Here is a 25,425-nt window from a genome sequence, read left to right as displayed (position 1 = left end):
GTCTGAGTGGGTGACCAATGTGCGTGACGCGGGAGCCTCACAAATCACAAGTTTGCCTTTCATCTCATTCTCTAGTGTATCAGTAGTGTATGTGTGTGTATATATATATATATATATATATATATATCAGTAGTGAGAACATAAAAAGAGAAAACGTCTACCGGTTGGTCAAATAAGTCAAACTCACACCCACTTGAATTAGAGGAGGCCAAATGGCGGTCACAATTTCTTCATCTGTTTCAGTCACACCCGCTCTCAATTTCAATCCAGAACATTCTCGACAACCACTTTTCAGAAACTGTGTCTTTACTCCCCACCAATCCAACTCCTCTTTCTCCCTATTTTCTACTAATAATAAACCCCGCAGCCGTCGACGAACCGTATTAATCAAAGCCGCTTCTACCGATTATTACTCCACTCTCGGCGTTCCAAAATCTGCCACTGTTAAAGAAATCAAAGCTGCCTATCGCAAATTGGCACGTCAGGTGTGTGTGCCACCTTTTCTTTCAGTTACCTCGTTATCGTTAGGACGAATGAAACTTATTTGTTTTATTTGTTTATGCTTTTTGGATAATAGTACCATCCTGATGTCAACAAGCAAGCGGGAGCGACGGAGAAGTTCAAGGAAATTAGTGCTGCTTATGAGGTATGAATAATGTGAATACATTTTTTTTTACTGCTCACATTGTTGAAACGAGAATGGTTGCACATACACTGGCACACAATTGATAGGAAGAGAATGTAAGATAGTGGAATGATGACGAAAATACATGCTATTAACCATGTTGCCATCATGTATGACTGTGGTGTTTGGGGGGGTCATTAGCTAGGCGGGGGACTAGAGGAAGAACGTTTCTTTGCGAAATTGGGAAAGGTGACAGTGAGGTTTTCTAAGGATGTGTGGATAGGTGGGAGAGAATTAAGTACGAACTTTTAGGATTTTTATGCCATGCAAAATAGGATGTGTCATCCTACCAAAGATTTATTGTTATGTAAACAAACCTGGAGATATCCTCCATTCTAATGGGTTGATGATTTAGCCACCTTGTATGCCAGGATAGGATCCTCTCCTTTACTTAATGTTGTAATCTACAAGAGGATTAGGAGGTTTGAAGCCACGAGGCCGAATGTTGATTCCTAGTTGGTTCTTGGTATGTTGTAGTACTCATTCCTTTCCTTATCAACCTCTGTGCTGTCCTCTCACCGATCTGTGGTGTTGGAGTCCCATCCAAAATAGCTTTCTTTGCTTGGTGTTCAGTTTCGAGTAAATTTGACCATCAATAACCTCCACATGACATAGAGATTATTGTTTGTTTAAGCCCTTTCTGTTATTTTTTGGTTGTGTCCTTAAACCAACTTCTTATTCATTGTCCAGAGTGTCCATATGGGTTACATCATTCAGATGGATGTAGTGTATATATTTGGTTGTGTCCAGGTTCAGGGGGTTGGCTTCTATCAATGAGGTCCAGACTAGGGTCCACCACATGAACTGAAGGAAGCTGTGGAACTTAAATTTTGCTATTTTTAGGGTTTCTGATTGGAGAGTGTGACATTTTGAGCCCCAGGCTGTTGACAAAAAGAGGATAATTTCCCTAAAAACTTAAAAAGGATGCTCTTCCTTTGGTTAACTAGTGGAGGAAGTATAGGGATGTTTCTTTTGAGTATTCTGTATTTTCTTGGGAGTCTGTTCCACTTGAGGGTTGAGTAGCAGTGGTAGTTCTTTTGCTCTCTTCCTGTATTGTACTATTTCTATCTGCTTATATATGATACTTGATTGTTTACCTATCAAAGGAAAATGCTATCGGTTAAACATGTGTTTGTTCAAAGTAAATTTATTTAGCATGCATGTCATCAGTAATATTGGCTGGAAGAACAAGAGTTGACTAATCAAATGTGCAAATCATTATTCAAATTCATCTCATGCCTAGCAACATCCAACTGGGCAGTGTTTTTCATAACGGGGAAATAAGGATCATGACTATGGCAAAAAAGACATGTATGCTGGACTTGACATTTATAACAGGAGAATGGGTGCTTTCTATCTTTCTTATGAAATTGTTTGTAATAACTAATAAGAAGTTAGACTTGATAATTACTTCTGGTGATTTAAAAATGCATTTAAGTGATATAGTTGTTTGAAGTTTGAAGTTGTGATTGTCAGGTGTTATCAGATGATAAAAAGAGGGCTTTGTATGATCAATATGGTGAAGCTGGGGTTAAGAGCTCAGTAGGGGGTCCAGCTGGAGCCTACACGGTACCTTAAGTAACACCTTTTTTTCTTCTTCTATGACTGCAATAACTTAAATGCCTTAAGTAACACATGATTGTTCTGTATGCTTCCACATTGACTGTTAATAGAACTTAAAAAATGACCCTGTCAACCTCAATGTGTTTGGTACGATATTGTTGTACTGGATTGGCGACAATTCTGATAGCAAATTGTTATCCAGTGGCCTACTGGTCAAGTTCGGAAATTGGTTGCTAGCAACTAGGCGTAGCCGGTTGGAGAAACCCGCGTTGATCTCTCTCTCTTGTTATCTCTCTACAAGCTATGAGTGTTGCCTTTCTCTATTCTCTCCTCACACAAACACTCGGTTGGTTAATACAAGCAACCAATTGCTTTAGTCTATCTCATTATATATATATAAAAACAGCATTATGTGCAATTTAGCTTTGATTCTTGTTTCCTAAACCAAGCCAAACTTGATTTCCAAGTTGGTCACTTGAATGATTACCAAAATCAAATGAAACTTGGTCTCCAAAAGCATTTAATGACCTCTTTACAACAATGCTTTTGGCGTTTTCCTTAGTAGGATATCTCATCCTAAATCGTACTTAATCCCTTTAAGTTGGGTTTAGGGTTTAGGGTTTAGGGTAATGTATTGTTTCGTAAACCAAGCAAAACTCGATTTCCAAGTTGGTCACTTGAATGATTACCAAAACCAAATGAAGCTTGGTTTTCAAAACCATTTAATGACCTCTTAGCGTTGTCCTTAGTAGGATGTCTCATCATACATTGTACTCAATCCATTTATATATATATTTACTCTCAGAATCAGTTTGGTTTTAAGATGAGGAACTTGAAGAACATCGGTAAAGTCAAAGAAGGGGTAACAGGAAAAGTCCCTTACTTGCAACGGGAGTAAAGGGACCGTCGGCTAGACAACCTCGGCATTGGCTGGACCCAATAGTATATGAGTGATAAAAGGACATGGTGGACATATAATTTGATGCACATGAGTAAAAAAATCCATGATGAGGAGGACGATTTTTTTCTGTTTTGGTTGTTTGTTTGTTTGAAAATATGAAATGTTTAAGGATGAGGTATCCGATATACATCCAGAAAAGAAAAAGAAAAAGAAAAGCAAACAACATAATGCCGCAAAAAAAGTCCCATCTCAACACAAAACTACCAAAAGTAGTATCCCTCTGCTTCTCCCAAATCAAAGGCCAGTGAGCCACATAATCGCGAAGGGTAGTATGTTCCATAATTTGCACCCCTTTGAAGAACAGTTGACAACAACTTTTTTCCTCTTTATGAAGGTTGTCTTTGGTCAGGATTTTGTTCGAGGTTGCAACTTGCAACCACATAAAAAAAGAGACTTGTGATGGAACTTTAGACCTCCAAATAAAATTAGAGCTAGGAATGGGACAAGCACGCTGGGTGATGGGAAGGTGTGAACCCATGGAAAAATAGAAAGATTTGGATTAGAAGCTTCTATTCTTGTCAATAGACCAAAGGCGATTATCTGAAGATTTGGGACGACTGTTATGTTGATACACTCTTTTCAGGTGCAAGTGATCCAATAGGGACGTCGATGTGGACTTAATACCATTGGGTCTTTGAAATATATTTTTTGAACCTCATAATCTCCTCCTGGGTGAGAGAGCATACACCAGATTTCTTATGTTCAGTGTTTGAATCATCTGTATTATGTGCAGAAGACTGGGAACCACTAGTAAGATGTTGGAGACCTCCCCCTCGGTAAGAGGACGTACATGATGATGAAGGTCGGAATAGTCTTTCTTAACATGGCCCCATCTATGTCAGGTATCACAGCTGTGCGGTGATTGACTTGAATTCTGATGGGAACAATCTGGGAACATAGGAGGTGCCGATTAAGATGAAGCAGGCATGAAAGAGCAAAATGGTTGTCTAGAATGTTCTGTTTGCCATGGCACTACTTTCAGGAGTAGGAAGTGACAATGCAATTGATGGTTGTATATCTCGACAAACTCTGATTGGAGAGGCAATAGGCATCCTCTAGAGTGGGGAAAGGATCACAATCGAAATGATGAACTTAGCATACTTGGATTGCGGGTTCATCCACCCAGAAATTGAAAAACCCTATGTTTATCCACCTTTTTAGCATATAAATCTGCTGCATCATCACTTGGCCACACAATATTTGTATCATATAGAGTGATTCTTTCCACACAGCTAGTAGTGTAGGATAATAAAACACTCAAAATCTGATTTTCCTGTTTGAACTGCAGAATGTCAGTAGCGAGTAGAAACACTCTTGCATTGTGCTGAGTGCTGACGTCACGTGTAAATTGTGCTTGCAGAGTCCTAGATTTCAGTACTATACATCAACAGATAACCATCACATATATGAGGTTGCATCGAAATAACCTGCCAAGTCATAATAAGTTGTTTGTTGGAGGACCACTTAGCATATTTTGGATCACCCTGTTTTGGTTCTTTCTCTGTTATTGTCAGTAAACCAATCTTTCCCCTTCCGGCAGTATACGTCTTAGCAGACTGAGACCAAACAGTGTGATTTGAACCATCTAATATACAACTCTTGAGTGGGCCAGTGGACAGGGGCTGTCTGGCTGTGGATTGGCAGTGAACTGGTGGTGTACAGGTGGAGTGGTGGTGGTCTGGTTGTTAAAATTTGAGTGAGTACTAGTAGTTGCTGATGGGAAAATGGTGGTGGTTTAGGGTGGCAGCGGTGGCTGAAGGTGACAATGAGAAGGTGGATGTATCTCAAGTATATATGCATATTATTAAAAGCAACAGCAATACATTTGAGGGAGGCAACCCCTTTAAGAGATGATGGTGGCAGATTGTGGTGTGAGCTGCCACTGTGGTGGTGGTGGTGGTGGCTGCACCAACCCTACAGCTGGCTGTGATACCAAGTGGAAAATAAATGAGAGAACAGAATTATCTTTTCCAGAAAAGTATGTGTGGCCTGTAGCACATGTTTTATTTCCATAATTTAATGTTTACAAAATCACGAAGTAGGACATATTGAAAATGAATGACAACATAGTCCTGTTATATGCTAACAGAACTTGTATATGCTGACAAATAATTTTTCCTGTTATAAACGAGTTAACCACATTAAAAAGTAACTCTTTTTGGGTGAAATGTTAGCAAGAATTTTTTTTTATGATTTTTATGTAACATGAGACTTCTTGTAAGGCCCAATATACACAATTAACTGCCCCGAGGAATCTTTTGTTGGTTAATTTTTAGTTTGATGTAATAAATTTTTCTTTAAGAAAAAGTTTCACAACAATCCTGTTTTCTGAAATAGATGACTTTTAGATGTGATCGTCTCATAAGGACAGTTTCCAAAAGCTACAGTTGGTATTTACATATTCATTCTTATATTTCATACATTTTTCTACACTTGTTCCTGGAGTCACAATTGTGGTCATTCAGCTGTAGTTTGTCCCGGTTGTCCCAATTGTTTGTTGTTGGACTTGTTTCTCTGCTGTCCAGGACTCGAGTTTTTCACATTTCTGAAATTCCTACCTTAATAGTGCACCCCCAGTTCTAAGAATGTCGATTTTTTAATTTTTCAGAATTCTTTATGATTGACTTGTATGAAAATCTTTCATTTTCAATATAATGTGTCAGTAGCTTAGTTTTATGAACTGATTTTCCCCAAGCGCTGCTTCTGCTCTATCTACCTCTCCATTCTAATTTGTTCTAGTCGCTGTAGATACTTCTCAATCTTTTCCAGCTTCTACTTTATACAATCATGGTTCAAAAAGGTCAAAATTGGCTACTTAGTCGGCCTCGCCAATCCGTTTTGATTAGCCAATAAATCAGTGTATTTGTTGGCAATTTCACCCAGTTTTGTTTGCTAAAATTTTGGTGTCAAGGTTGATAAAAATCGACGAGTTTGATGATTTGTTGCAATTTTGACCATCGGGATACAGAAATTTAGTCAAGTTGGATTGACTCAGTCTCTTAGCCAATTATTCTCTTATTGATTTATTGGGATTTTACTCATGCATTGATCAAGTTGTTTGCCCGACTTAAAGTTGACGAGACAAGTCATCATAATCAAAGAACCAGTTAAGTCCCAAGTGACTTGTCTCTATTTTCTTAACCATGCATGAACATTTCAACTAGGCTCATCAGCATCCGGTGGACATCTGTAACTGCTGAGGACTTGATATTTTCTCTCCTCTTGACAGTCTTATTAGGTACAACTGTACAACACTTGCTTAATTACCTCTTCTTCTAGATGTAGTGGAGTATAACGGCTCTAGTTCATAACTTTCATACAATAAGACGACTTTTTCAAGGTGTTACAAGCTGTTGGATACTTTTTCTGTCTTTTGAGGTAACTTTTCTTGTAAAGTTTTCAAGTAAATTAATACCTGGCCTTATGTGCTTACAGACAAATCCTTTTGACTTGTTTGAGACGTTCTTTGGGGCAAGCATGGGTGGTTTCTCTGATATGGATCAGGCTGGGTTCAGAACAAGCCGTCGTGCTACTGTAATTAAGGGTGAAGATATACGGTGAGTCTCATGATTTAGCTAATATAGTAATATGTAGGCTGGTCATCAAGCCGAGTAAGTTGTGAGCAACTTGCACTCGGCTTGTTCTAGGCTCGACTCAAACTCGCTCGTTCAATAATATGAGTCGAGTTTGAGCACATTTTAAAACTCGAGCTTGAACTCGAGACGCTTGCGAACTACTTGTAGCTCACATTTTATATAGTTATTTTAACACTGAATTAGGATAATTGTTTATGTGAGTGTGTTGGATTATAGGAACTCAACACATATGGTTGTAATCATATTGTGTACACCTTGTAATAGTTGTTAGATAGTGGTTTATTGTGGTATTAGTGGATTGTGGTTGCATTTTAGTATTTCGTTAAATGGGTTTAGCAAGTTATTTTGGTCTTGACGTAAAATTATGTGTCTATTTGTGCTCACTTATCTCTAGCATGTGGTCAAAGTCAAGGCTATAAACAAAACAAGTTAAATCAAACTCTGGAACCTATTATTGAATTTGAATTTGTAGTCTAGAAAAATAGAAATCTAGACTCGTTGAGCTACTTGAATACTTGACGAGTCGAGCTTGAGCACGAAATAAAAGCTCGAACAAAATTTGAGCTCGACTCGAGAGAAACACGAGCCAAGCTTGAGCACCCTAAAACTCGACTTGAGTAGCTCGATGAGCAGCCCTAGTAATATGGCATCATTTCCAGCAGGTTTGGGAGATAAGTTAAACTTTACAATGATAAATATCATTATCATACTTTTATTTACTATATGATATGATGGAGACTTTTCGATCAATTCCTTTAAGGCTTCAAAATCCTTTCACCTTTTCTTTGTTGGCAGATTATTCATTTGAAACATAAACAGTTGAACTTTCTACAAACACAACAATGACTTTGGTCTCTCGTCCCCTCTTCAGAGTCCACTTTCTTACCCCCTCTCTGCCTCGCTGTAACAACCCACCACATACTACAAGATATTGCTCCCACATGGTCACCCAATGGCCCGCAAAGCATGGCCAATTCATGGGTGTGGGGTCTCCAGAAAAGGTCTGACGTTGGTAAGAGGTAGATCATTATATTTTATGCAAGATTTAAGATGGCTTCCTAGCTGTTGTGGGACGAAACCTCTGTGGGGCATCAAAGTCCCACCAACTTGGGAGCTATTCATTATTAGCTCTTTTTACCATTTCCGTAACAACCTGCTACCTCAATAAGCGAGCCTTCCTCAGCTTTTGACAGAAAACCGCCACATACTACCACGTTGATATTGTCCCCACTTACGCCACTTATCCACCCAAAGGCCCAAACCCAAAGCTTGGCCCATCCATGTTGTATGGTTTCCTCAATAGTCCTCGATACATGTAATAATAGGTGGTTGTGCACGACAATTGGATTCTGAAACCCACAAAATTGAGAAGGGAATCACAAAAGAAACCCTGCAATTCATTAAATGAACACAGACGAAGAGTAAACCCTTTCTTATGCAAACACAAAGTTAATTATCAATCAACCAAGTATGACGATAGGCCTACAACTTAATATTATAAACTAAAGGAACTATGAATTTAGAAGCTAGCATTCTAATTCATAATTAGAAATTAAATACCTGATTTTCGGACTTAAAAATAAACCTGAAAATAGCCTATGCTAAAAACATCAAATTAGCTACCAGACAATATTCTTAAAATCCCAAGTAATATGTAAACCAATATGGACAAAAACTAAGGGTTTGGAACCCTATAATGCATCAGTAACATTCCTACCACTTTAGGAAAAGCCGCCCTTTGGCTTTGATACCATCTTTTTAAGGACCCACAACATTCTAGCACGTGGATATTGTCACCACTTAACCACCCAAAGGCTTATGCCTATAGCATGGCCTTCCATGGTTTTGGGGTTTTCTAGAATGCCTCCACATTAGTATTTAATAGATAATGGGGAGGGATCAGTATACCATACTTTTTATACCATGCCCCATGACCGCACCTACAAGTTGAATTAAGACCTAGTATTTTGTGGACAAACTGTAGAACTTCTCAGCAAGCTTGGTCTTCATTGTGAAATGTACAAATTTCAATTTCAAATCAAACCTAGTCTTGAACTCAGCCTAACTCAATGTCCGTCAAGACCCTTGTTAATGTTGTTCCCTCCAAATGATGAATAGCTAGCACCTACTTTTTTTTTTTTTTTTTTGACATATGCCTTCCTGCCAAACACAAGGTCACAGTTTCGATCCTATTTCTTAGCGTCCATTGCTCCTGTCTCTTCATTGAATTTGGTGCCACCCATCGCACCAAACTCCTTGTTTCACTCAGCAAACGGGTCCCCTTTATTCAGTTGCACAGCCTGCAACAACTGAGCATAATTGTTTCTGTTGCCATTTTGTGGTCCAGCGATGATCTACAAAATTAAACAGTTCTCCCATTTATTATCCTCAAAATTTTCCAATAATTCCTTCCTCTTTCCCCATATATCACATTTCTGAGGATCATCAAAGACTTGCCATGTCTTGGGCCAAATGCTCTACTACCAAACTTTCATGTTAATCTATTCCTTGACAGAAATCCAATTGTTGAATACATCCATAGTAAGCTTCAGGATGTCAGGAAGCTACAGACTAAATATGACATCAAGCCGACCTTAGATCGACCTTCATCCATCCTGACACATTTTACTGCGCATGGCAGTTTTTCAGATTCCAAAACTGTATCATTTACTTTTTGAATGAATTAACTCGCTTCAACATTCGGGAACAGTGTGCTGTAATGTGATCCTAAAAGGCATATGTCATAGTCAGATAGTTGTAAACTAATAATGTATGTTCCATCTTGGGACCAATGTGATAATGTTGTTTTCTCTCCGATTGATAAAAGCAATATCATGTAATTCTTTGAAGACCTTTGAAGGCCATCTTTCATGAAACGGCAGCACCTTATTAGTTTCTACTGGATTAATTATGACTTCTTGCAGTTGCTACTTTTACATTTTTCAGATAATTCTACTTTTTAGTACTTATTTTCTTTTGGCTGGACTCGTAACGGTGGGATGCCTACATATGCGAAATTTATTTGCATGAACTATTGATGGGGAGGTATTTTTTTTTTCAGGGTAACGTTAGGCAGTAGAAAATTCTAGTATATCCATATGGCATATAACTAATGATTAAATAATTCCTGTTTCTTAAATTGAGCAGTGAATACAATTGATTTGTGTTTTAATTAGCTAAATCTTCATTTGTGAGAGACAAGTCAGATTACCTATGCGACAGTGCTGTGAAGCTTATGAATCTGTTGGAGTTGATTTTGTGGCATGCCTGTTTCAGGTATGACATGACGTTGGAATTCTCCGAAGCTATCTTTGGAGCAGAAAAGGAATTTGAACTTTCTCACTTAGAAACATGTGAAGTTTGCATTGGTACCGGAGCAAAAACAGGCTCTAAGATGAGAATATGTTCAACCTGTGGTGGCAGAGGTCAGGTTATGCGTACTGAGCAAACACCTTTCGGAATGTTCTCACAGGTATTAATCGATGGTTCTCCCTGTTTTATTATTTAGAATTAGACTATGCATTAAAAGCTACAGCAAAACTGGTCTTAGAATCCTGAATGTTTGTTGACAAGCTTGTATGGTTAAAGTTGTAGACGTAAATAACTGCTTAAATATCATATTGGTCTCCAAATTAGAAATGATACTTTGTCATAATGAATATAGAAGATATGTGGATCATATCCTTAAAGAGTAAGCAATTCCTCAATGAGAAGGAAACTTCAAAAGCATCCTTATACGCACCGCGGAAAAGAGAAGGATAGTTGCATTGACCTGTTAAGTGTGAACAGGCAAACAGATCTTTGAGAGGTATGCAATGTAAAGGCCTTGAGTATAATAGCCTTACTAAAACTTATTATCATCTTTTTGGTCACTGTATGTTTGTTGGTATACTTGTTATTTTAAAAATCTGTTTGTTCCTTACTTCATTATGTTGCATAGCTCTCAAAGATCTGTTTGCCTGTTGACACTTAACAGGTTAATGCAACTATCCTTCTCTTTTTGTGGAAATTCCAAAACAACCTTCTTCAAAATTTCCAATTATAATGACAGAACATGCCTTTAACCCATTAAGACATGCTCTTTTTAATAAAGTGTTTGCTTAGACCTTATTTCCAATTTTGCAATTAAATTTGTTTCAATATGTGCTGCATTTGTTTTATGTCTTAATAGGTTTCCTTTACAAAGAATTGTTCTTTTAATAAATTAGGTTTTAAGAGTTCTACTTTGTTTACTTTGGGTTGAATTGTTCGTTTAGTAAGTATGTGTTAAGAGCTTTGCTTTATGAAGAATTATTCTTTTAGTATTTCTGTAAGGGTTTCACCTTATAATGAAATGTTCTTTTTAGTAATTGTTTTTATAATAAAGTACTTGAGCAAAAATTATGCCGACTTGGCCTCCTATGAACTCAAAGAGGCATTCTTCTCTACCAGAAAATCTTAATGTATAATGATTGGGGTTTTGCTGATTTGTAACACTTGGGAGTGTATATATATCTTAATGTATATATATATCTTCATATCATGCAAATTTTGCGAAATATATGTTTAAGCTATTCAATGAATGGATATTGGCATGGTTACTATTGGTTCATTATAACTATTATTAGTATTTTATCGTGCAACTGTGTTGCAAAACGAAGATCAGAACCTACAAACATATTCCAGAATGAACAACAAAACCACTTCAATCTTCTCAAAGCTGTAGAGAATGAAACAAGCACTGTAAAGGACATATAAACTACAAATTTCATCTATCCCCAGAAAAGCTCATAATTTTAACAAAACACTTCAACTCTTATCCTAAAGACTAATTAAGAACCCTAGGTTTGGTAAAGACAAGAAACAAATACACCAAAATCCAAAGTGGACAAAAACTCGTCATGAACCACAAATCTAACTAGAAATCGCGAATTCGAAGATAGACACACCAGCTATAATGACAAACTTTTTGCAGTTGATGACGAGATTTTGAGGGAAGAGGCGAGTGATAAGAAGCACATCTATTTTAGAGAAGGGATGTTATTGGGTTAAGAATATCTTTGTATTTTTCCCTGTGAGGAGCTATAAGAGAAGCACAGATGGACGGATTGGTATTTTTTGACCATTGTGGCAAGACTCGCCTTCAAAAATAAACCATCACTATTGTATTGATACTTATTACACTATAGATCTTTTTCTTTTCTTCTTTTCAAATGTGATCAAGAATATCACATTCAAGACCACGGTGCCATACTTTTTTGTGAGTATGAAATTTTCCATCCCAAAAATTAACTCTTCGAATCTCACCCCTCTCATTCCAGCGTTGTAGGAGTTCCAACCACAGAAAAGATAGTTACATTACAAGTTAATTGAACAGAGGTTGAGAATTGTCTTAAAAATTCCTTTGGTTCCTTCTGTCCAAATGCTCTGAAAAATTGCTTGGAAAAGTAGCTTCCCTTAAAACTTGCCAGTAGGTGAGACTTTAGAGATGACCATAGTACAAAATATCGCAATACGGTGAAATATCGACCCCCAAAAATACGATATATATTGTGGATATTTCCCCCACTTTGTTGATATTTAGCATTAGATGATCTGAAAATATCGAGGATATTTTAGCTCGATAGCGATTTGCTATAACTCTCGATATTTGAATGATATTTTGATAAATACCAATCTCGTCGATATATGTTCAAGAAATAGGAAAGATGGAGGCTTCAATCCATTAAAGAAATCATGAAGGAAAAAGCCATTGAAGAATTATGCACCATGAAGTACCAATTTCATACTTTTTTCACCAATTCGTAATTGTTTCCACTTCCCCTTTTCATGATAAAAAGAATGCATCCCCACAAAATCACTTCAAATCTTCTTCTTCCATTTTACTTCTCATCTTTGATTTTGCTTCTATTTTCTTTGAAATATGAAAGAATGAGTCAAGAAGAAAGGATATGGAAGAAGAACGATTTTAGATCTATACACCTCTTTTTTAGATATTAAAGCCTTAAAAACTGTGTTGTCAATTTCTCTTTCTTTAGAAAAAGGTGTTTTTCGAATTCTCTTTTCTATCCTTGTTCATAATATCGTCCATATTTTCAATTTATCCATTTATCGTGAATTTATCACGATATATCTCTATTTATTGTCGATTTTTACAAGTGAAAATGCCCATAGCATATCCTTTCTTAAATTCTCGATATTTTATAGGGTTAGGGTTAGTTAGTGTTACCCCCCACTAGATGAGCCAATTAGGATTTCCCCCCTAGTAGATAGGAAATTAGGGTCTCCCCCCCAAATACACACACAAAAAAACACGGTCAACCCAAGTTGACTTTTTTTTTTGTGTACTTCGGGTAATACTAGTTAACCCTATTTTATATTATGGACACGACACCATGAAGAACCACACCTTCGAAGGAACCTTCTTGGTCTATATTCTCCACCGTGGCAAATTGGGAATACCATGGGTTTGATAAATTACATTGACACAAATAAGTGTCTGACACGGCGGAAATATCAGAAATTTAGGTATAGCACATACAATACATGTGACACGGACACGTATCCAACACGGATTATTTTTCAAATATGGCATGTCCATGTAACCTGGTTTTTTTCATCCATTAGTTGCTTTATGACTAGGTCAGACAAGATCTTGGGGAAAATACTCCATTTTCTTGGTCTGAAGTAGGCATCATCACATGTTCAAGAAATGGAAAAAGTTCCATCCATTTTCATGTTTCCAATCATTGAAGACCGCTTCCAGCCAAGCATGATATATCCGCATCACTAACAATGCACATATCTTGAACTGTAGCAAATATTTTGTTGAACACCATTTAAATGGTCCCAAAGTCACCCTTGAGTGGTTTAGCTCGGCCCATTAAATTTATTGAGGACGTATCTGTTATTGTGAAAATTTGTGACTATCCAGGTCTCTGTCTGCCCGAGATGTGGTGGGGATGGTGAAATGATCTCTGCTTTTTGTCAAAGATGCGCTGGTGAAGGACGCGTTCGAATGAAGAAAGATATCAAAGTTAAAGTTCCGCCTGGTGTCAATAAAGGTAGTATTCTCCGAGTTGCTGGGGAGGGTGACGCAGGACCTAAAGGGTATGTTTAAGAAATGAATTCGTCCATCCTAATGTTACATTTTATGCTGCGTAATATTTTTTCGAAAACTTTCATTGGTTTCTTCTTCGATTATTAAAGAAAAGTATCTCAGAATGACTTATGCTGTACTTAGTATTCTCGTTAAATCTGCCTGGTCATGTGACATTCTGACTCAGGCCATGGTTTTCCCCGTACAGTGATGTTTGACTAAGAATGTAATTAGAACTTGCAGAGTAATTATGACAAGGTATCTCCTCTCAAAGATTGTAGCTCACACAGTCACGTGGTAATTATGGCTTGAGCGAAATTGTAGAAATTTTGATGACAATTCTAGGGATGTCCAGCAGCTCATAGTTAAATGCAAGTCATGTATGTGGGATTTGGGTGTTGTACTTACCGATTTGTAGGGGATTAAAATTGGAAGATCTTGTATTTAAATGGGATGCTGTGATTGAGGCTTAGCCTTTTTATGCTTGTACCTTTTGTAGTGTGAACCTCTCACACTATATCATTATTATTAATATAATATATTGTCTTGCTAATAAAAAAAAAAAAACTGATTATGACAAGGTATCACCGTTATAGACATGAATTCCTCGGAAAGCACAAAATTTGGAGGAAAATTTTGGTTTTTTAACTTAATGGAAAGTATGAAAAATTGTTGGGTTTAGGGTTTTGACATTGTCGGAATTTCTTGAATTCAAAAATTCTTGTCATAATTACAACCAAAGTTTGTGGATAACAGATCAAACATTAGTGTGGTTATTCAACATTTGTGAGTCAGATCTCCTCTCTTTGGAAGGAGCTTTCTTTGGTTATCAATTGCTTGATAATATCCTCATAATTCATCTCATGGAAAATAGGATCTTGTTTTGCCCATAAGTTATCTTGTTTAAACGTCGCTAGAGGCTTGAGTGTCTCCTTCTGCATCATAGCTCCACAAGGGATCTAATGGCTTATTCTAGTTGATCCTCGGTGTGATTTTGAGATGGTACAGTGAGACGTTTTCTAGTTGGGGATGAAGCATCTCTTCTTGTAGAGGAGAAATCTATGGACAATTTTACTATTCCCAGTTGGTGCATTTTGTTCCACCTTTGGAATATTTTTTTGGGTTAGTTAGGGATGACCCAGATCCAACTGGGTGGGGTATATTTAATATATCTCAAAAGGGGGGTTATCTCTAATTGCAACTAGTGGGGGTCATTCAGACCCCATTTTTCCAGTACATTATCATTGTACTGATGAAGTCCAAAGTTTTAGTTGCCATTCCAGATTTCCATGACCAATTTTTTCATGCTGTGAAACCATGGTGTTGTATGAAAATGAATTTTACCTTTATTTTTTAAGTGAAGTTGTGGGCTGCATTTAGATTTTCAAATTTTAGAAAGATCTATTCGTTATGCTCATGGGTCGTTGTTTAGGTTTTCGCCAAACATATGATTATTCTCGTATAGTATGTTTGTTCTCTGATATGTGTATAAGCTAGTCATAAGGGAAGATATCTGATTGAATATTACAAATAAGTGTGAAGTTCTTATTGAACAGGGGGCCTGCTGGAGATCTATATGTATACCTTGATGTTGAAGAGATTCCAGAGATTCAAAGAGATGGGATAAACCTCTGTTCAACAGTTTCTATTAGCTACATCAATGCTATCTTGGGTACTATTGTGAAGGTGATGCATACTCTCTTACTTTCCTTTTTGACGAGTAATGAAAAGTTTCCATTGAACATAGCATGTACTTTTTATCTGTCTCTGTCTCTCTTTTCATTTTCTTAGTACATAACTACATATATATTGGCACATTTAGGAGGTGAATGATATGATGACCAGGCCTCTGGGCATATGGTGTCACTGCTCAAAACAGAATGCAATGCTGTCAATATTTTCTTGGCTATAGAGAGACACACATAAAGTTAAAGCTGATGGAAAATTTTTAGTTAGCATTTCATGCATTTTCTTAATGCACAGCACAGACACAGACACAGACACAGGTCCTTGGATAAATATAAAAAAAATACCATCGAATGTGAAATCAAAAACTATTTTGGTGGCCACTGTTTAGCTATTTTGGCCCATCTGTCCATGTCCTGGACTAATCTTTGTCCCACCAATTTTCTTCCCATAAAAGTAGCATACCGCAATGCGGTGAAGACCGACCATCCTTGCTCCTCAACATCTGCAATGACAATGCAACATGACAAGTATATTAGTAAGGCATATTTAATGCACAGATTTGTTATGGCATCCTTTCCTACACAGAAAATTTAATACTACAGTCTGTACTAAAGTAAAAAGACAGTTATGGTCCCTACTATATCTCTCCTATATATAATCATAAAGTCAAACTTCGTAGGATGAGATATCCCACTCAGATACAACAAATGGAAATACAAATACAAGAACGATACTAGAAAAAGCTACATCTGTGAAGCAAAACTAAAACAATGCGATGCGATCATGCAGGGCCGAGCAAGGAACCCCATCTGAACATCAAGTCCCCGAACAATGTATCTATCCAGTCCTCACAAAACTTCGACCATAGAAAAATGAATCCCTTGATTGCTACAATCACTTGTGCCATAGTCGTCGCACATCCATCAAAGCGTTTCTTGTTTCTTTCCAGCCACAAAGCCCACATGATAGCAAAAGGTAAGATGCTCTACAATCTGCATCCCTTAGGGGAATAGATCCTAAGAATCCAAGAGCTCAACATATTCCTATTTATACAATTCATTGTATTCCAAGGAAACATAAATAGAAACCAACTAATGCTAAACTAAATCCTACTAGAATACCAATTACTAATTAGGCTAGGTTACAAAATAACCAATATTACTAATTCCATCGTTCTCATCTCCTTTGAAAAGCTCGACCACGAGCTTAAGAAAGATCAAAGCCAGACTCAGGCTCGAGAAGGCGAATAGCAACAGTAGCTTCACCAGGAACTTAGTAACAGCTTCATCTGCACCTGGGGTAAAAACTTGGGCCTTTTTCTTCTGAGGACATCAAGTAGCTTTATTACAATCATAACACTTCCATGTAGTAGTATTCACAGTAGGCTTTAGCAATGGAAGCAACAATAGGATAGGAGCAGTAGAAGTAGATAGTAGGAATCGAGTAACCTGCTTTGCTTTCTTAACTTTATTCGGCCAGGGTAGTAATATCAAAAATAGGAAAATGGTCCTGCTTATAATCCATTGGAACAAACTCTTTCCACATAACAGTTTTCATCTATGTCCACGAAGTAGTAGGCGGCTCTCTATTAATATTGTTCATCCAAGCAAATTTGGGCATAACAAGATGGTCAAGGAGCGAGTGCAATAACACGCTTGTGCCCATTGATGTTCTTGTATATAAAAAACATTTCCACTTGATTCACCCAATCAATAAAAACATATGGATCTATCTTGCCAAAAAACTAGGGAATTTCAATCTTCAAGTCACCAGCACCCTTATTTTCTAAAAGATGAAAAAGATGATCGATAACATAAATCTTAGCTTACCGGTATCCTGAGGAGGAGACAAGGAGCGACCATAATTTTAAGCACCTGGATCATCATCCAGAGGACCACCTTGAGGATTACGCTGAGAGCGATCATTCCAAGGTAAGCGGGGAAGATCTGGAGATAGTGCCCAACATTCTGGCCAAGGAGGAGGACGTTCACCATTATCCCCACCCTGTTGATTCCTTCTATTTTGTCTTCTATTAAGCTTGTTACCATTATTTTGTTGCTTTGGAATAATCTCGAATACATGTTTAATCATCCCAGTAGGAAGAGCTGGTACTGCCGAATGAGGCTTATAATCAGCAGCCATTGGTATTACAGATGGAAAAATCACAGGATCATGGATAGTAGGCGTATGTATTACCAACTAATGTTTATGATCAACCCAATCATGTAAGCTCTTTCCACATCATCAACAATAGTCTGTGCATAATTTAATGTATGCTCATTAAGAGGTTTTCCAAAACTCCCAAAGTAAAGTTGCAGGCATGTAAATTGGGTAGTAGAACGGTGTCTGGAACAATTTTTTTCGGTGGTGGAATTGGTGGTATGGGTTGGGGTGGACATGACTTGGTTAGGACACGTTGGCGGGTTGGTAGAGGTGGAGGTGGGGGACCTTAAGTGTACTAATAAATGTCTGCAACTTTGGGATTTTGGTAATATGACATGGGTGGAGGATATTAAGGTTGTGTCGCATAATTTTGTGGTGGTGGGTGTGTTCCATTTGCGAAACTGGGCGGATACACTACGGGTGGATAATAAGGTGAATTTGGTGCAAATTGCATTGGATTTGGATGATGAATAAAAAAATCGGGGATTAGGTTCTTGAGAAAATTGAGGTATCGATACATGTGGAGAATTTGCACCTGAACCATCTGTTGATTTTACACGAAAGATGCGAATTGAGTAGTAATATTCTTCAATTCTAATGTCAACGCATCAAAAATGCCCTCCAACTCATCCGTGTTATGTGTCTTGATATAGGACATGATGAAACTCTCCCATATTTTTTTTCGACTTTGGCTTGGCTTGGCTTGACTCAATTGTTGTTGGCTCAGATTGGCTCTTAGCTGCTTGCTTGTCTTGAGTAGTGTATCAAATCTCTTAAACAGATGTCTTCCCTCACGAACAACACTGCAATAACCCGAAAAAGTATATGTGAGAATGTAATCAAACTTTTTTATTTGATGAAATGGGGTAAGGGACCACAATAACAACCCTGTTTGCCAATAAAAAAAAAAAACCCAATGAATTAAGAAAAAAAAATGATGGAAGAGGAAATAAACATGGAGATGACTGGTGCACATTCTGAGACGACTACGACATTATGTAGCTCGCTTTCCGGAAAAGTTGATTCTCAACCTTGTTTTCTTCTCTATTCGAATTTCTTCAATTCTCCAAGGATTTTACGTACTCCGATGCCACTTTTGATGTGAATTGAAGACCGGAAGCAACTCCAATTAACACACTATTGATTAATTAAGGCTGAATCTAATCCTAATTTGATAGGAAATGAGATTTTAGTATAACCTAAAATCAACACACTTTTAATCCAATCCAAAGGTCACAAACTATATTCTCAATAAATCAACCAACTAATTTGTGAGACCAAAGGCCATAGTTATACAATTCATCCTTGTAGTTCAAAGGAACCTAAAATAGAAACCAACTAATATTAAACTAAATCCTACTAGAATTCCAATTACTTATTAGAGAATGTTATTAAATGCTCAATTTTACGAATTTCATCTGTTTATTTTTACATTAAATTTATACAACTTGTTAAAACAATTTAGCAAGTGAAAGTGTAAAAGAAAAGAAAAAATTTAAAGTATTATTGTCTTTAATCAAAAGAAAGGTTGATGTATTATATCTTGGTATAAAATAGCTATCGTAATTCAATCTTTCTTACTTAGCGACAATGTAATATGTTATTCTTCTTCATGGTCTGTTATGTGAATTATGCAGCGGAATAATATAGAAACAAAAACCAAACTAACACTCGAGCATAATCTCTCAGTAACTATAATAATTTTTCTCAATATCATTATTTTCCAAGAAAACGCCAATTTATTAAGAAAAAAAGAAAATAATTATTATTTTCGAAGAAACAAATACTCAATAAAAACATAAAACGGTTGAAGAATGAGGCTACTGTCTTATTTATAATACCCTTGACTCCTTAAACCCCAAGATACTCTAGTTGGGCTATATTCATTGGGCCGACATGGCTAATTACGAAATAAAAATAAGGACACAAAGAAAGCCCACTAGACACGCCTATAACATCAGCCTGTTCTGGCATGGCCTCAGGAGTCAGGACTCAGGAAACCTGTTCTTAGAGTAGAAGGCATAGTTGTGGATGTCATATATTTATGTCTAGGATTTCACCTTGAACCTTTGTGCTGGTTCCACAGGCACAGTGCATCATATACAGAAAACGTAGATGTTAACTTGATGTCTATCTGCCTAGTGTGTCTTTAAAACCCTTGTTTACTAAAAAACCAGTCTATGCAGTTAAAGGCACAGGCGCTACCTAGCGATGGGTCTATTCAGCCCTAGCTGACACTAGGCACGAGCCTAGGATGCCTTTGGCACGAGGCACTTTGGGTGAATCTAGAGCTTAGGTGATAAGTGTAGTCGGTCCAGGCTAGCCTTTGACTGCATAGATTACTCGTTAATTCCCATCTTGGCTGGTGATGCATTTTTGTGTATGATAACAAGATATGATAGTGGTGCCTTCCAGTTTCTTTTCATAACCTCCCCTTCTATTTCAACTTGGAAGAATAAGTAATTTTGAAGATTGCATATTTTTCCTATGTTACATGGACACACCGTATTTCAAAAGTAATCCGTGTAGGATTCGTATCCACGTGTCCGAGTCTAACACACATAGGCATAATTGTATGTAATATACATCAACTTTTTATATTTAGCCGTGTGTCCGACACGTATCCGTGTCAACTTAGATTCTTTCGTATGGAATTTGTTACTTGAAATCGCTAATTTATATAGGTACTGATAATTATCTCCTTTTGTCATACACACCATTGTAAAAGCATCCCTTTAGTGTATTCATTTATATGGTATTTGTGTTATATATATATATATATATATACAACCATGACCTCAGGTTCGTAAATGTCTTAAGTAAAATCAGGCTTTCTAGGCATTCTATGTGTATCCACCCACTCACTCTCGTATGGTTGCATCTCACTATCTTCAGTTATAGCATTTATTTTCTTCATGGGACTGAGTCTCCTGATTTCCCTTTCTATAGGTGGCTTCTGCTCATTTTGTTCTTTTGGGACAACACTGTTACCCAAAATCTAAGCTATGTCTGAATGGTGTATGATATATTCACCATATCTTTTGTACCTATTCACGTTGCTTTCTCTATGGGGTTGGAAAAGTCTTATTTACAATGGTTTGTGCAACATGTTACGCAGATAATCTCAAAATGGAAACTATTTAATCTGATTCATTGCATCAAACAGGTGAAGACAGTTGATGGGATTACCAAACTACAGGTTCCTCCCGGTATCCAGCCTGGGGATGTTGTTGTATTGGCGAAAAAAGGTGCCCCAAAGCTGAAAAAACCAACAATTCGTGGTGATCATCTTTTCACGGTTAAAGTTTCTATACCAAAGCGTATCAGGTGCACTGTAATTTTTAAATAAATTATTTTAATCTTCTTCTTAGAAGTACATAAATTTCATTTCGGAATCCAGATGCCAAGTGTAGAAGTGAAACATCTTAGGCAGGCATCATAGTTTTCTTTTCCCTGTTTTTTCCTCTGTTGCATTTTAGTTTTATTTTTCCTCTTTTGTCTTTTTGGGGATTAGGGGTGTAATGGGACTTGGGACTAGGTAATTTTGCTGTAATTGGCTGCCTAATTACATCCAAAAAATAAGTACCTTTTACCATCCCAAGTAAAAAAAAAAGGGGTAAATCATGAAATGCTGTGAACTTGAACCAAACAAAATCCGTCTGAAGCTTCTCAATACAAAGAAAACCAGAATGACTACATTTGCCAGATAGAGAAAGGTAGAGATTTGGAAAAACAAAAGCTTGGAATGTCTGATTTCTGGGTTGTCTTGTGGAAAGCAAGTTCCATAGATCCAACTTTTCTGCGAATAACCGGACACAGTTGCATGTTGTAGGTATCAATTATGCGTTAAACAAATTTTGTGAAGTTCATGCCTTAAATGTGATTAGTACTATGGAACCAGATTTTAGTAATCGTGTGAACGTGCTGCACTGTGTGTGGGAAAATTGGTAGAGCTAGGGGACGTAATAGATGGGTTGGAGTATATGTTGTTAATACAACCTGTTTTGAGAAATTCATGCCTTGAATGTGATACATACTATAGAACCGGAATACAAAATCAAATCCATTAAACCGAATGCTGGTAATTCTAGTAATGGTATAAATTTGCTGCACTGTGTGTGGGCTGAATGGGTGAAATTGGCAGAGCTAGTGGACGTTATGTATGGGATTGAGTATGTGTGTATGGTTTAAGATGGGTTTGTTAGATGTATTAGATGATATTCCCCCTCCCCTCTCTCTCTTCCCTCTCTTTATTTTTCTTTCCAAGGCTGTGTCATCCTGTCCCTCCCTTATATGTGGGAAACAATAATCTCTTCATGTTATTTCACTTCCTAATCTGCATACTGGATTACTTATAGTTGTAATTATCAAGTACATCTTGCAGATCTAATTTCTGGGTGCTCTTTCATTTGTATTATTGATTGAACTCTTTTGCTTATGTACAATAATTTGGATATTAATGTAGTTTGTACCTTTTATATTTATTGTATTCCTTTCTACTTAATTTGTTTATGGGTTCATTTCATTGCAGTGCAAGGGAACGTGAATTGCTTGAAGAGCTTTCCCTGCTTAATGAAATCACCATAACTCGTACACGTACCCGTCTGAGACCCCAGACAACGAGTAAGCTAGCATCACCGAAAACATTCACTATTCAATTTATTTTGATGTTCTCATCTTTGCTTTACGGGAAAGAAAATAGTCTCTCTTTTGGAGTTTATTCTGTGGTCAACTTGGTGAAGTTGTAAAATGCATGCCTTTTATGCATCCAAATTCTAGGGATATATAAGCTTTCAGTTATTCTTATACTTCAGTAATTAGCTGTTTTTTCTGAGAGTTTAAAAATTATGCATTGGCTTCTGCAGCTAAAATTGCGGAGTCTCAGCCAAGTACGGATGTAGAGAGCTCTGAAGACTCTGGATCACAAAGTGACTTATGGGAAAAGCTAAAAGGTTTTGCAGGGTAAACTTTTTCTCTTTGTTACTTTCTAAGTGTTAGTGCTTGGGCGCATTCCAAATTCTTAATTAGGTTATTAGAATATTGCGTATTCCCGCATTTATTTGTTTGTTGAATAATATGGATCATATCTTATATTTTAATTATTGAAGACACAAATATATCTACCTAGGGGAGGGTTATACGTAGTAGTTATGTAAATGCCTTTACCCACGGCTCTTGTACACGCTATGCTTTTGGAGATGATTTGAAGGCTGATTTTTAAGAGGAGGATTTTCATAGTGGGATGATTATCTCCCAAAAAAATAAAAATAAAAAAATAAATCAGCCCTTTGTGGTGCAGGTCCAATGTTTCGGTGGAGTGGCTCTAAACAGAGTTGTCCCTAAGGGAGTGGTTCATATCCTTCACTTAGCCGATGAAGTGATGACTTGCCTAGAGTTCTTTCTGGTTGATTTTTATTTTGGTAGGATTCTTGAGGATGATGACGAGTTGGAGCATGAGTCAACCAGGTTGAAGGAAGAAACTCAGTCTTATGCTTATGTGGCAAAGCAGAAATAAAGTAAACGGATGGATCCAATTCAAATTGGACCATGTGATAGGTTGGCTGTAAGAAACCAATTAGAAGTGCAGGACCACTTGATCAGACCGAAATCTCTCATTACCCCTCAATGATCAACGACTACATAGTGCCTGTTCAGTTTAAAATTCATACCGATACATGAGGACACATGTTGTGGGCCATTGTCCATGTGATATGCGCTTCAGCTAAGATACCAAGAAACTCCCAAATTGTCTTATGCGTGTGACCATTCTGGTAGGATTATTTTTGAACTCGTATATTTGTACACTTTTAGAGGTTCTTCATGGTCCTGAGGTTAATGAAAACCACAAAACCGATTGTGTGGCACGTTTTGCGTTTTAGCTTTTTTGCAGGTCCAGGCGTCCAGCTGTACTTGATGTTATCTAGTAGTTCTCTATGTGCAATATCCAAAATCATTCGTGAAGAGCTAACTATTCCATTTATGAGACTTCTCTAAACTGTCATACTCTTCCATAGTCATGTGAATCCTGATACAAATTGATCATGCAGGTCCATTGCCAATGGAGCTCTGAAGTGGCTGAAAGACAACTTATGATCTCCAAAATGTCATGTACAAATGAATTCCAAGCTTGTTCACGTGCTTCCTGAAGGCCATAATTTTTCTTTGAGTGGTTTTGTGTTCCAGGCAGCCATTTATTTTAAGTGGAGGTTCACTTGTCCGAAATCAAACTGTACCCAAAACGATGAGCTCCCAGGTGTTCCGTCTCCTCCCTGTAAAGTTCAATATTAATCAGCCAATTCTTTTTAGCAATTTTCTTTAACTTTTTGTATTCGGTGAGTAGGTTAATATATTTGAAACTTGGTGGATTCTCACTATAGAAGTAATATCAAAATCCGTGCTCACTCCAGGCATAGTATAAAGGTGAGGCTGGATATTACGGTATCTTTCAGTAAGGGAGAAAACAGAGGTATCCTGTGAGATATGAGTGTGTATGTTGTAACGATTGATAACTGACAGCAGGATAGTACAGTTTAGATGTCAATGTCACTACTCTTCCAAGTTCTGAAAACAGTTGTTACAATGAAATGATTTATTTACGATTTAACTACTCTTCGTGACATACCTGACTTTGTATGCAAAGAAATCTGGAGGGGTACAAATCTATACCTGACTACAGCTCCAATTAGGGTATCCTCGTTGATCGATCTGGAACAAAGACCGAGCTAAATGCTGCAACAACCAGGTAATAAAGCAAATTTTGGTATATAATCTTCCATTCAGCTCCATTAATAGTACACTGCAATTGCTAGTATTAGGACTAGAATTTGGAATTATAAATTGTGTACTTTTGAGCTAAATATAAATGGACGATACTCAACAGGGAGACTAAAGTAGGTTTGTTCTAGATCTGTTGGATTGAAGACATTTTTTTTCCCAGGTAGGCTGTATGAACCTCAAAACCTTTAATACAAACCGAAGACCTAAATGTACTCTCTACCAAGCTTTTTTCCTCTCTTTTTTCTCTCTTTCTTGTCTCTCTTCACACTCTTTTCTCATTGTGCAGCCTCCCCTTTCTTCTCCCCATCCTTTTCTTTTTATACCCCTTCCCCTTTTCATCTGGATCATCCACCTGTCTTCTCATCCCTCGGTTCCTTTTCCTGCCGCACATATGCCATGTCTGCTGTCTAGGTTTTGCAGTCATGATTCTCTACTCTTTGAATTCCCCTATTATGTTACATCCCGTTTCTTAATCTATTGACCTAGTCCACTTCTCTTTATTGGGCCACTACAAATGTCCCTTCTCGACTCCGCGGTTTTGATAATGGACCTGGGGTCGAGAACTCCCACCGTTTCTTTTCCTTTTTAGCTAATCATGTTCTTCATCGGTTTGCGTATGATGTTGATGGCAATCATCACGCGTGTTTTCTACAGCTCCTTGTACCTCGAGCTTCCACGCGACACCTTTTATCTGGATCTACCACCCGACTCTTCGATTTTCCCAATCTTTGGAAATGACTCTTTTACCCCTACCCTATTTAAGCTCTTCTCCTTCTTCTCTTCTCCTTTTCATTTTAGTTTTCCCCCTCTTCGTTTACTTTTCCACTGCTCTGCCACCTTTCCCTACTCCAATCAACCTCCGACTTGCGTTCGCTTCCTCCGTTTCTCCGGTGACTTCCTTTCCTTTCCAGCA

General features: G+C 37.4%; 1 protein-coding gene across 2 annotated transcripts; it reads left to right on the top strand.

Annotated features, from left to right (window-relative positions):
* Positions 1-24,339, top strand: LOC147510170 (Molecular chaperone Hsp40/DnaJ family protein). Of its 2 annotated transcripts, none has more exons than XM_086602215.1 (11): positions 1-485; positions 578-646; positions 2,162-2,254; positions 6,645-6,766; positions 10,082-10,277; positions 13,719-13,894; positions 15,440-15,569; positions 20,902-21,062; positions 22,267-22,358; positions 22,601-22,697; positions 23,783-24,339. In XM_086602215.1, exons 1-11 carry the CDS (start codon positions 213-215, stop codon positions 23,826-23,828), a joined length of 1,455 nt encoding a protein of 484 aa, XP_086458341.1. In that variant the 5' UTR covers positions 1-212; the 3' UTR covers positions 23,829-24,339. The 2 variants fall into 2 exon arrangements, with proteins under 2 accessions (XP_086458341.1, XP_086458343.1); XM_086602217.1 differs by having other exon boundaries at positions 9-485; positions 23,035-24,139.
* The last annotated feature ends 1,086 nt before the right edge of the window (positions 24,340-25,425 follow it).

This window comes from Coptis chinensis, chromosome 3 (genome assembly GCF_015680905.1).
Source record: "Coptis chinensis isolate HL-2020 chromosome 3, ASM1568090v1, whole genome shotgun sequence".
Taxonomy (NCBI): Eukaryota; Viridiplantae; Streptophyta; class Magnoliopsida; order Ranunculales; family Ranunculaceae; genus Coptis; species Coptis chinensis.
Note: the sequence above shows the minus strand (reverse complement) of the source record. Positions and strands in the feature narration are given on the sequence as shown.

Bases quoted from the DNA above. Each gene is read 5' to 3' on its own strand.
- LOC147510170 (XM_086602215.1), top strand. From the start codon at position 213: ATGGCGGTCACAATTTCTTCATCTGTTTCAGTCACACCCGCTCTCAAT. The intron at 10,278-13,718 runs GTATTAATCGAT...GTGACTATCCAG, and splicing joins CTTTCGGAATGTTCTCACAG to GTCTCTGTCTGCCCGAGATG. The intron at 22,698-23,782 runs GTAAACTTTTTC...TTGATCATGCAG, and splicing joins AAGCTAAAAGGTTTTGCAGG to GTCCATTGCCAATGGAGCTC.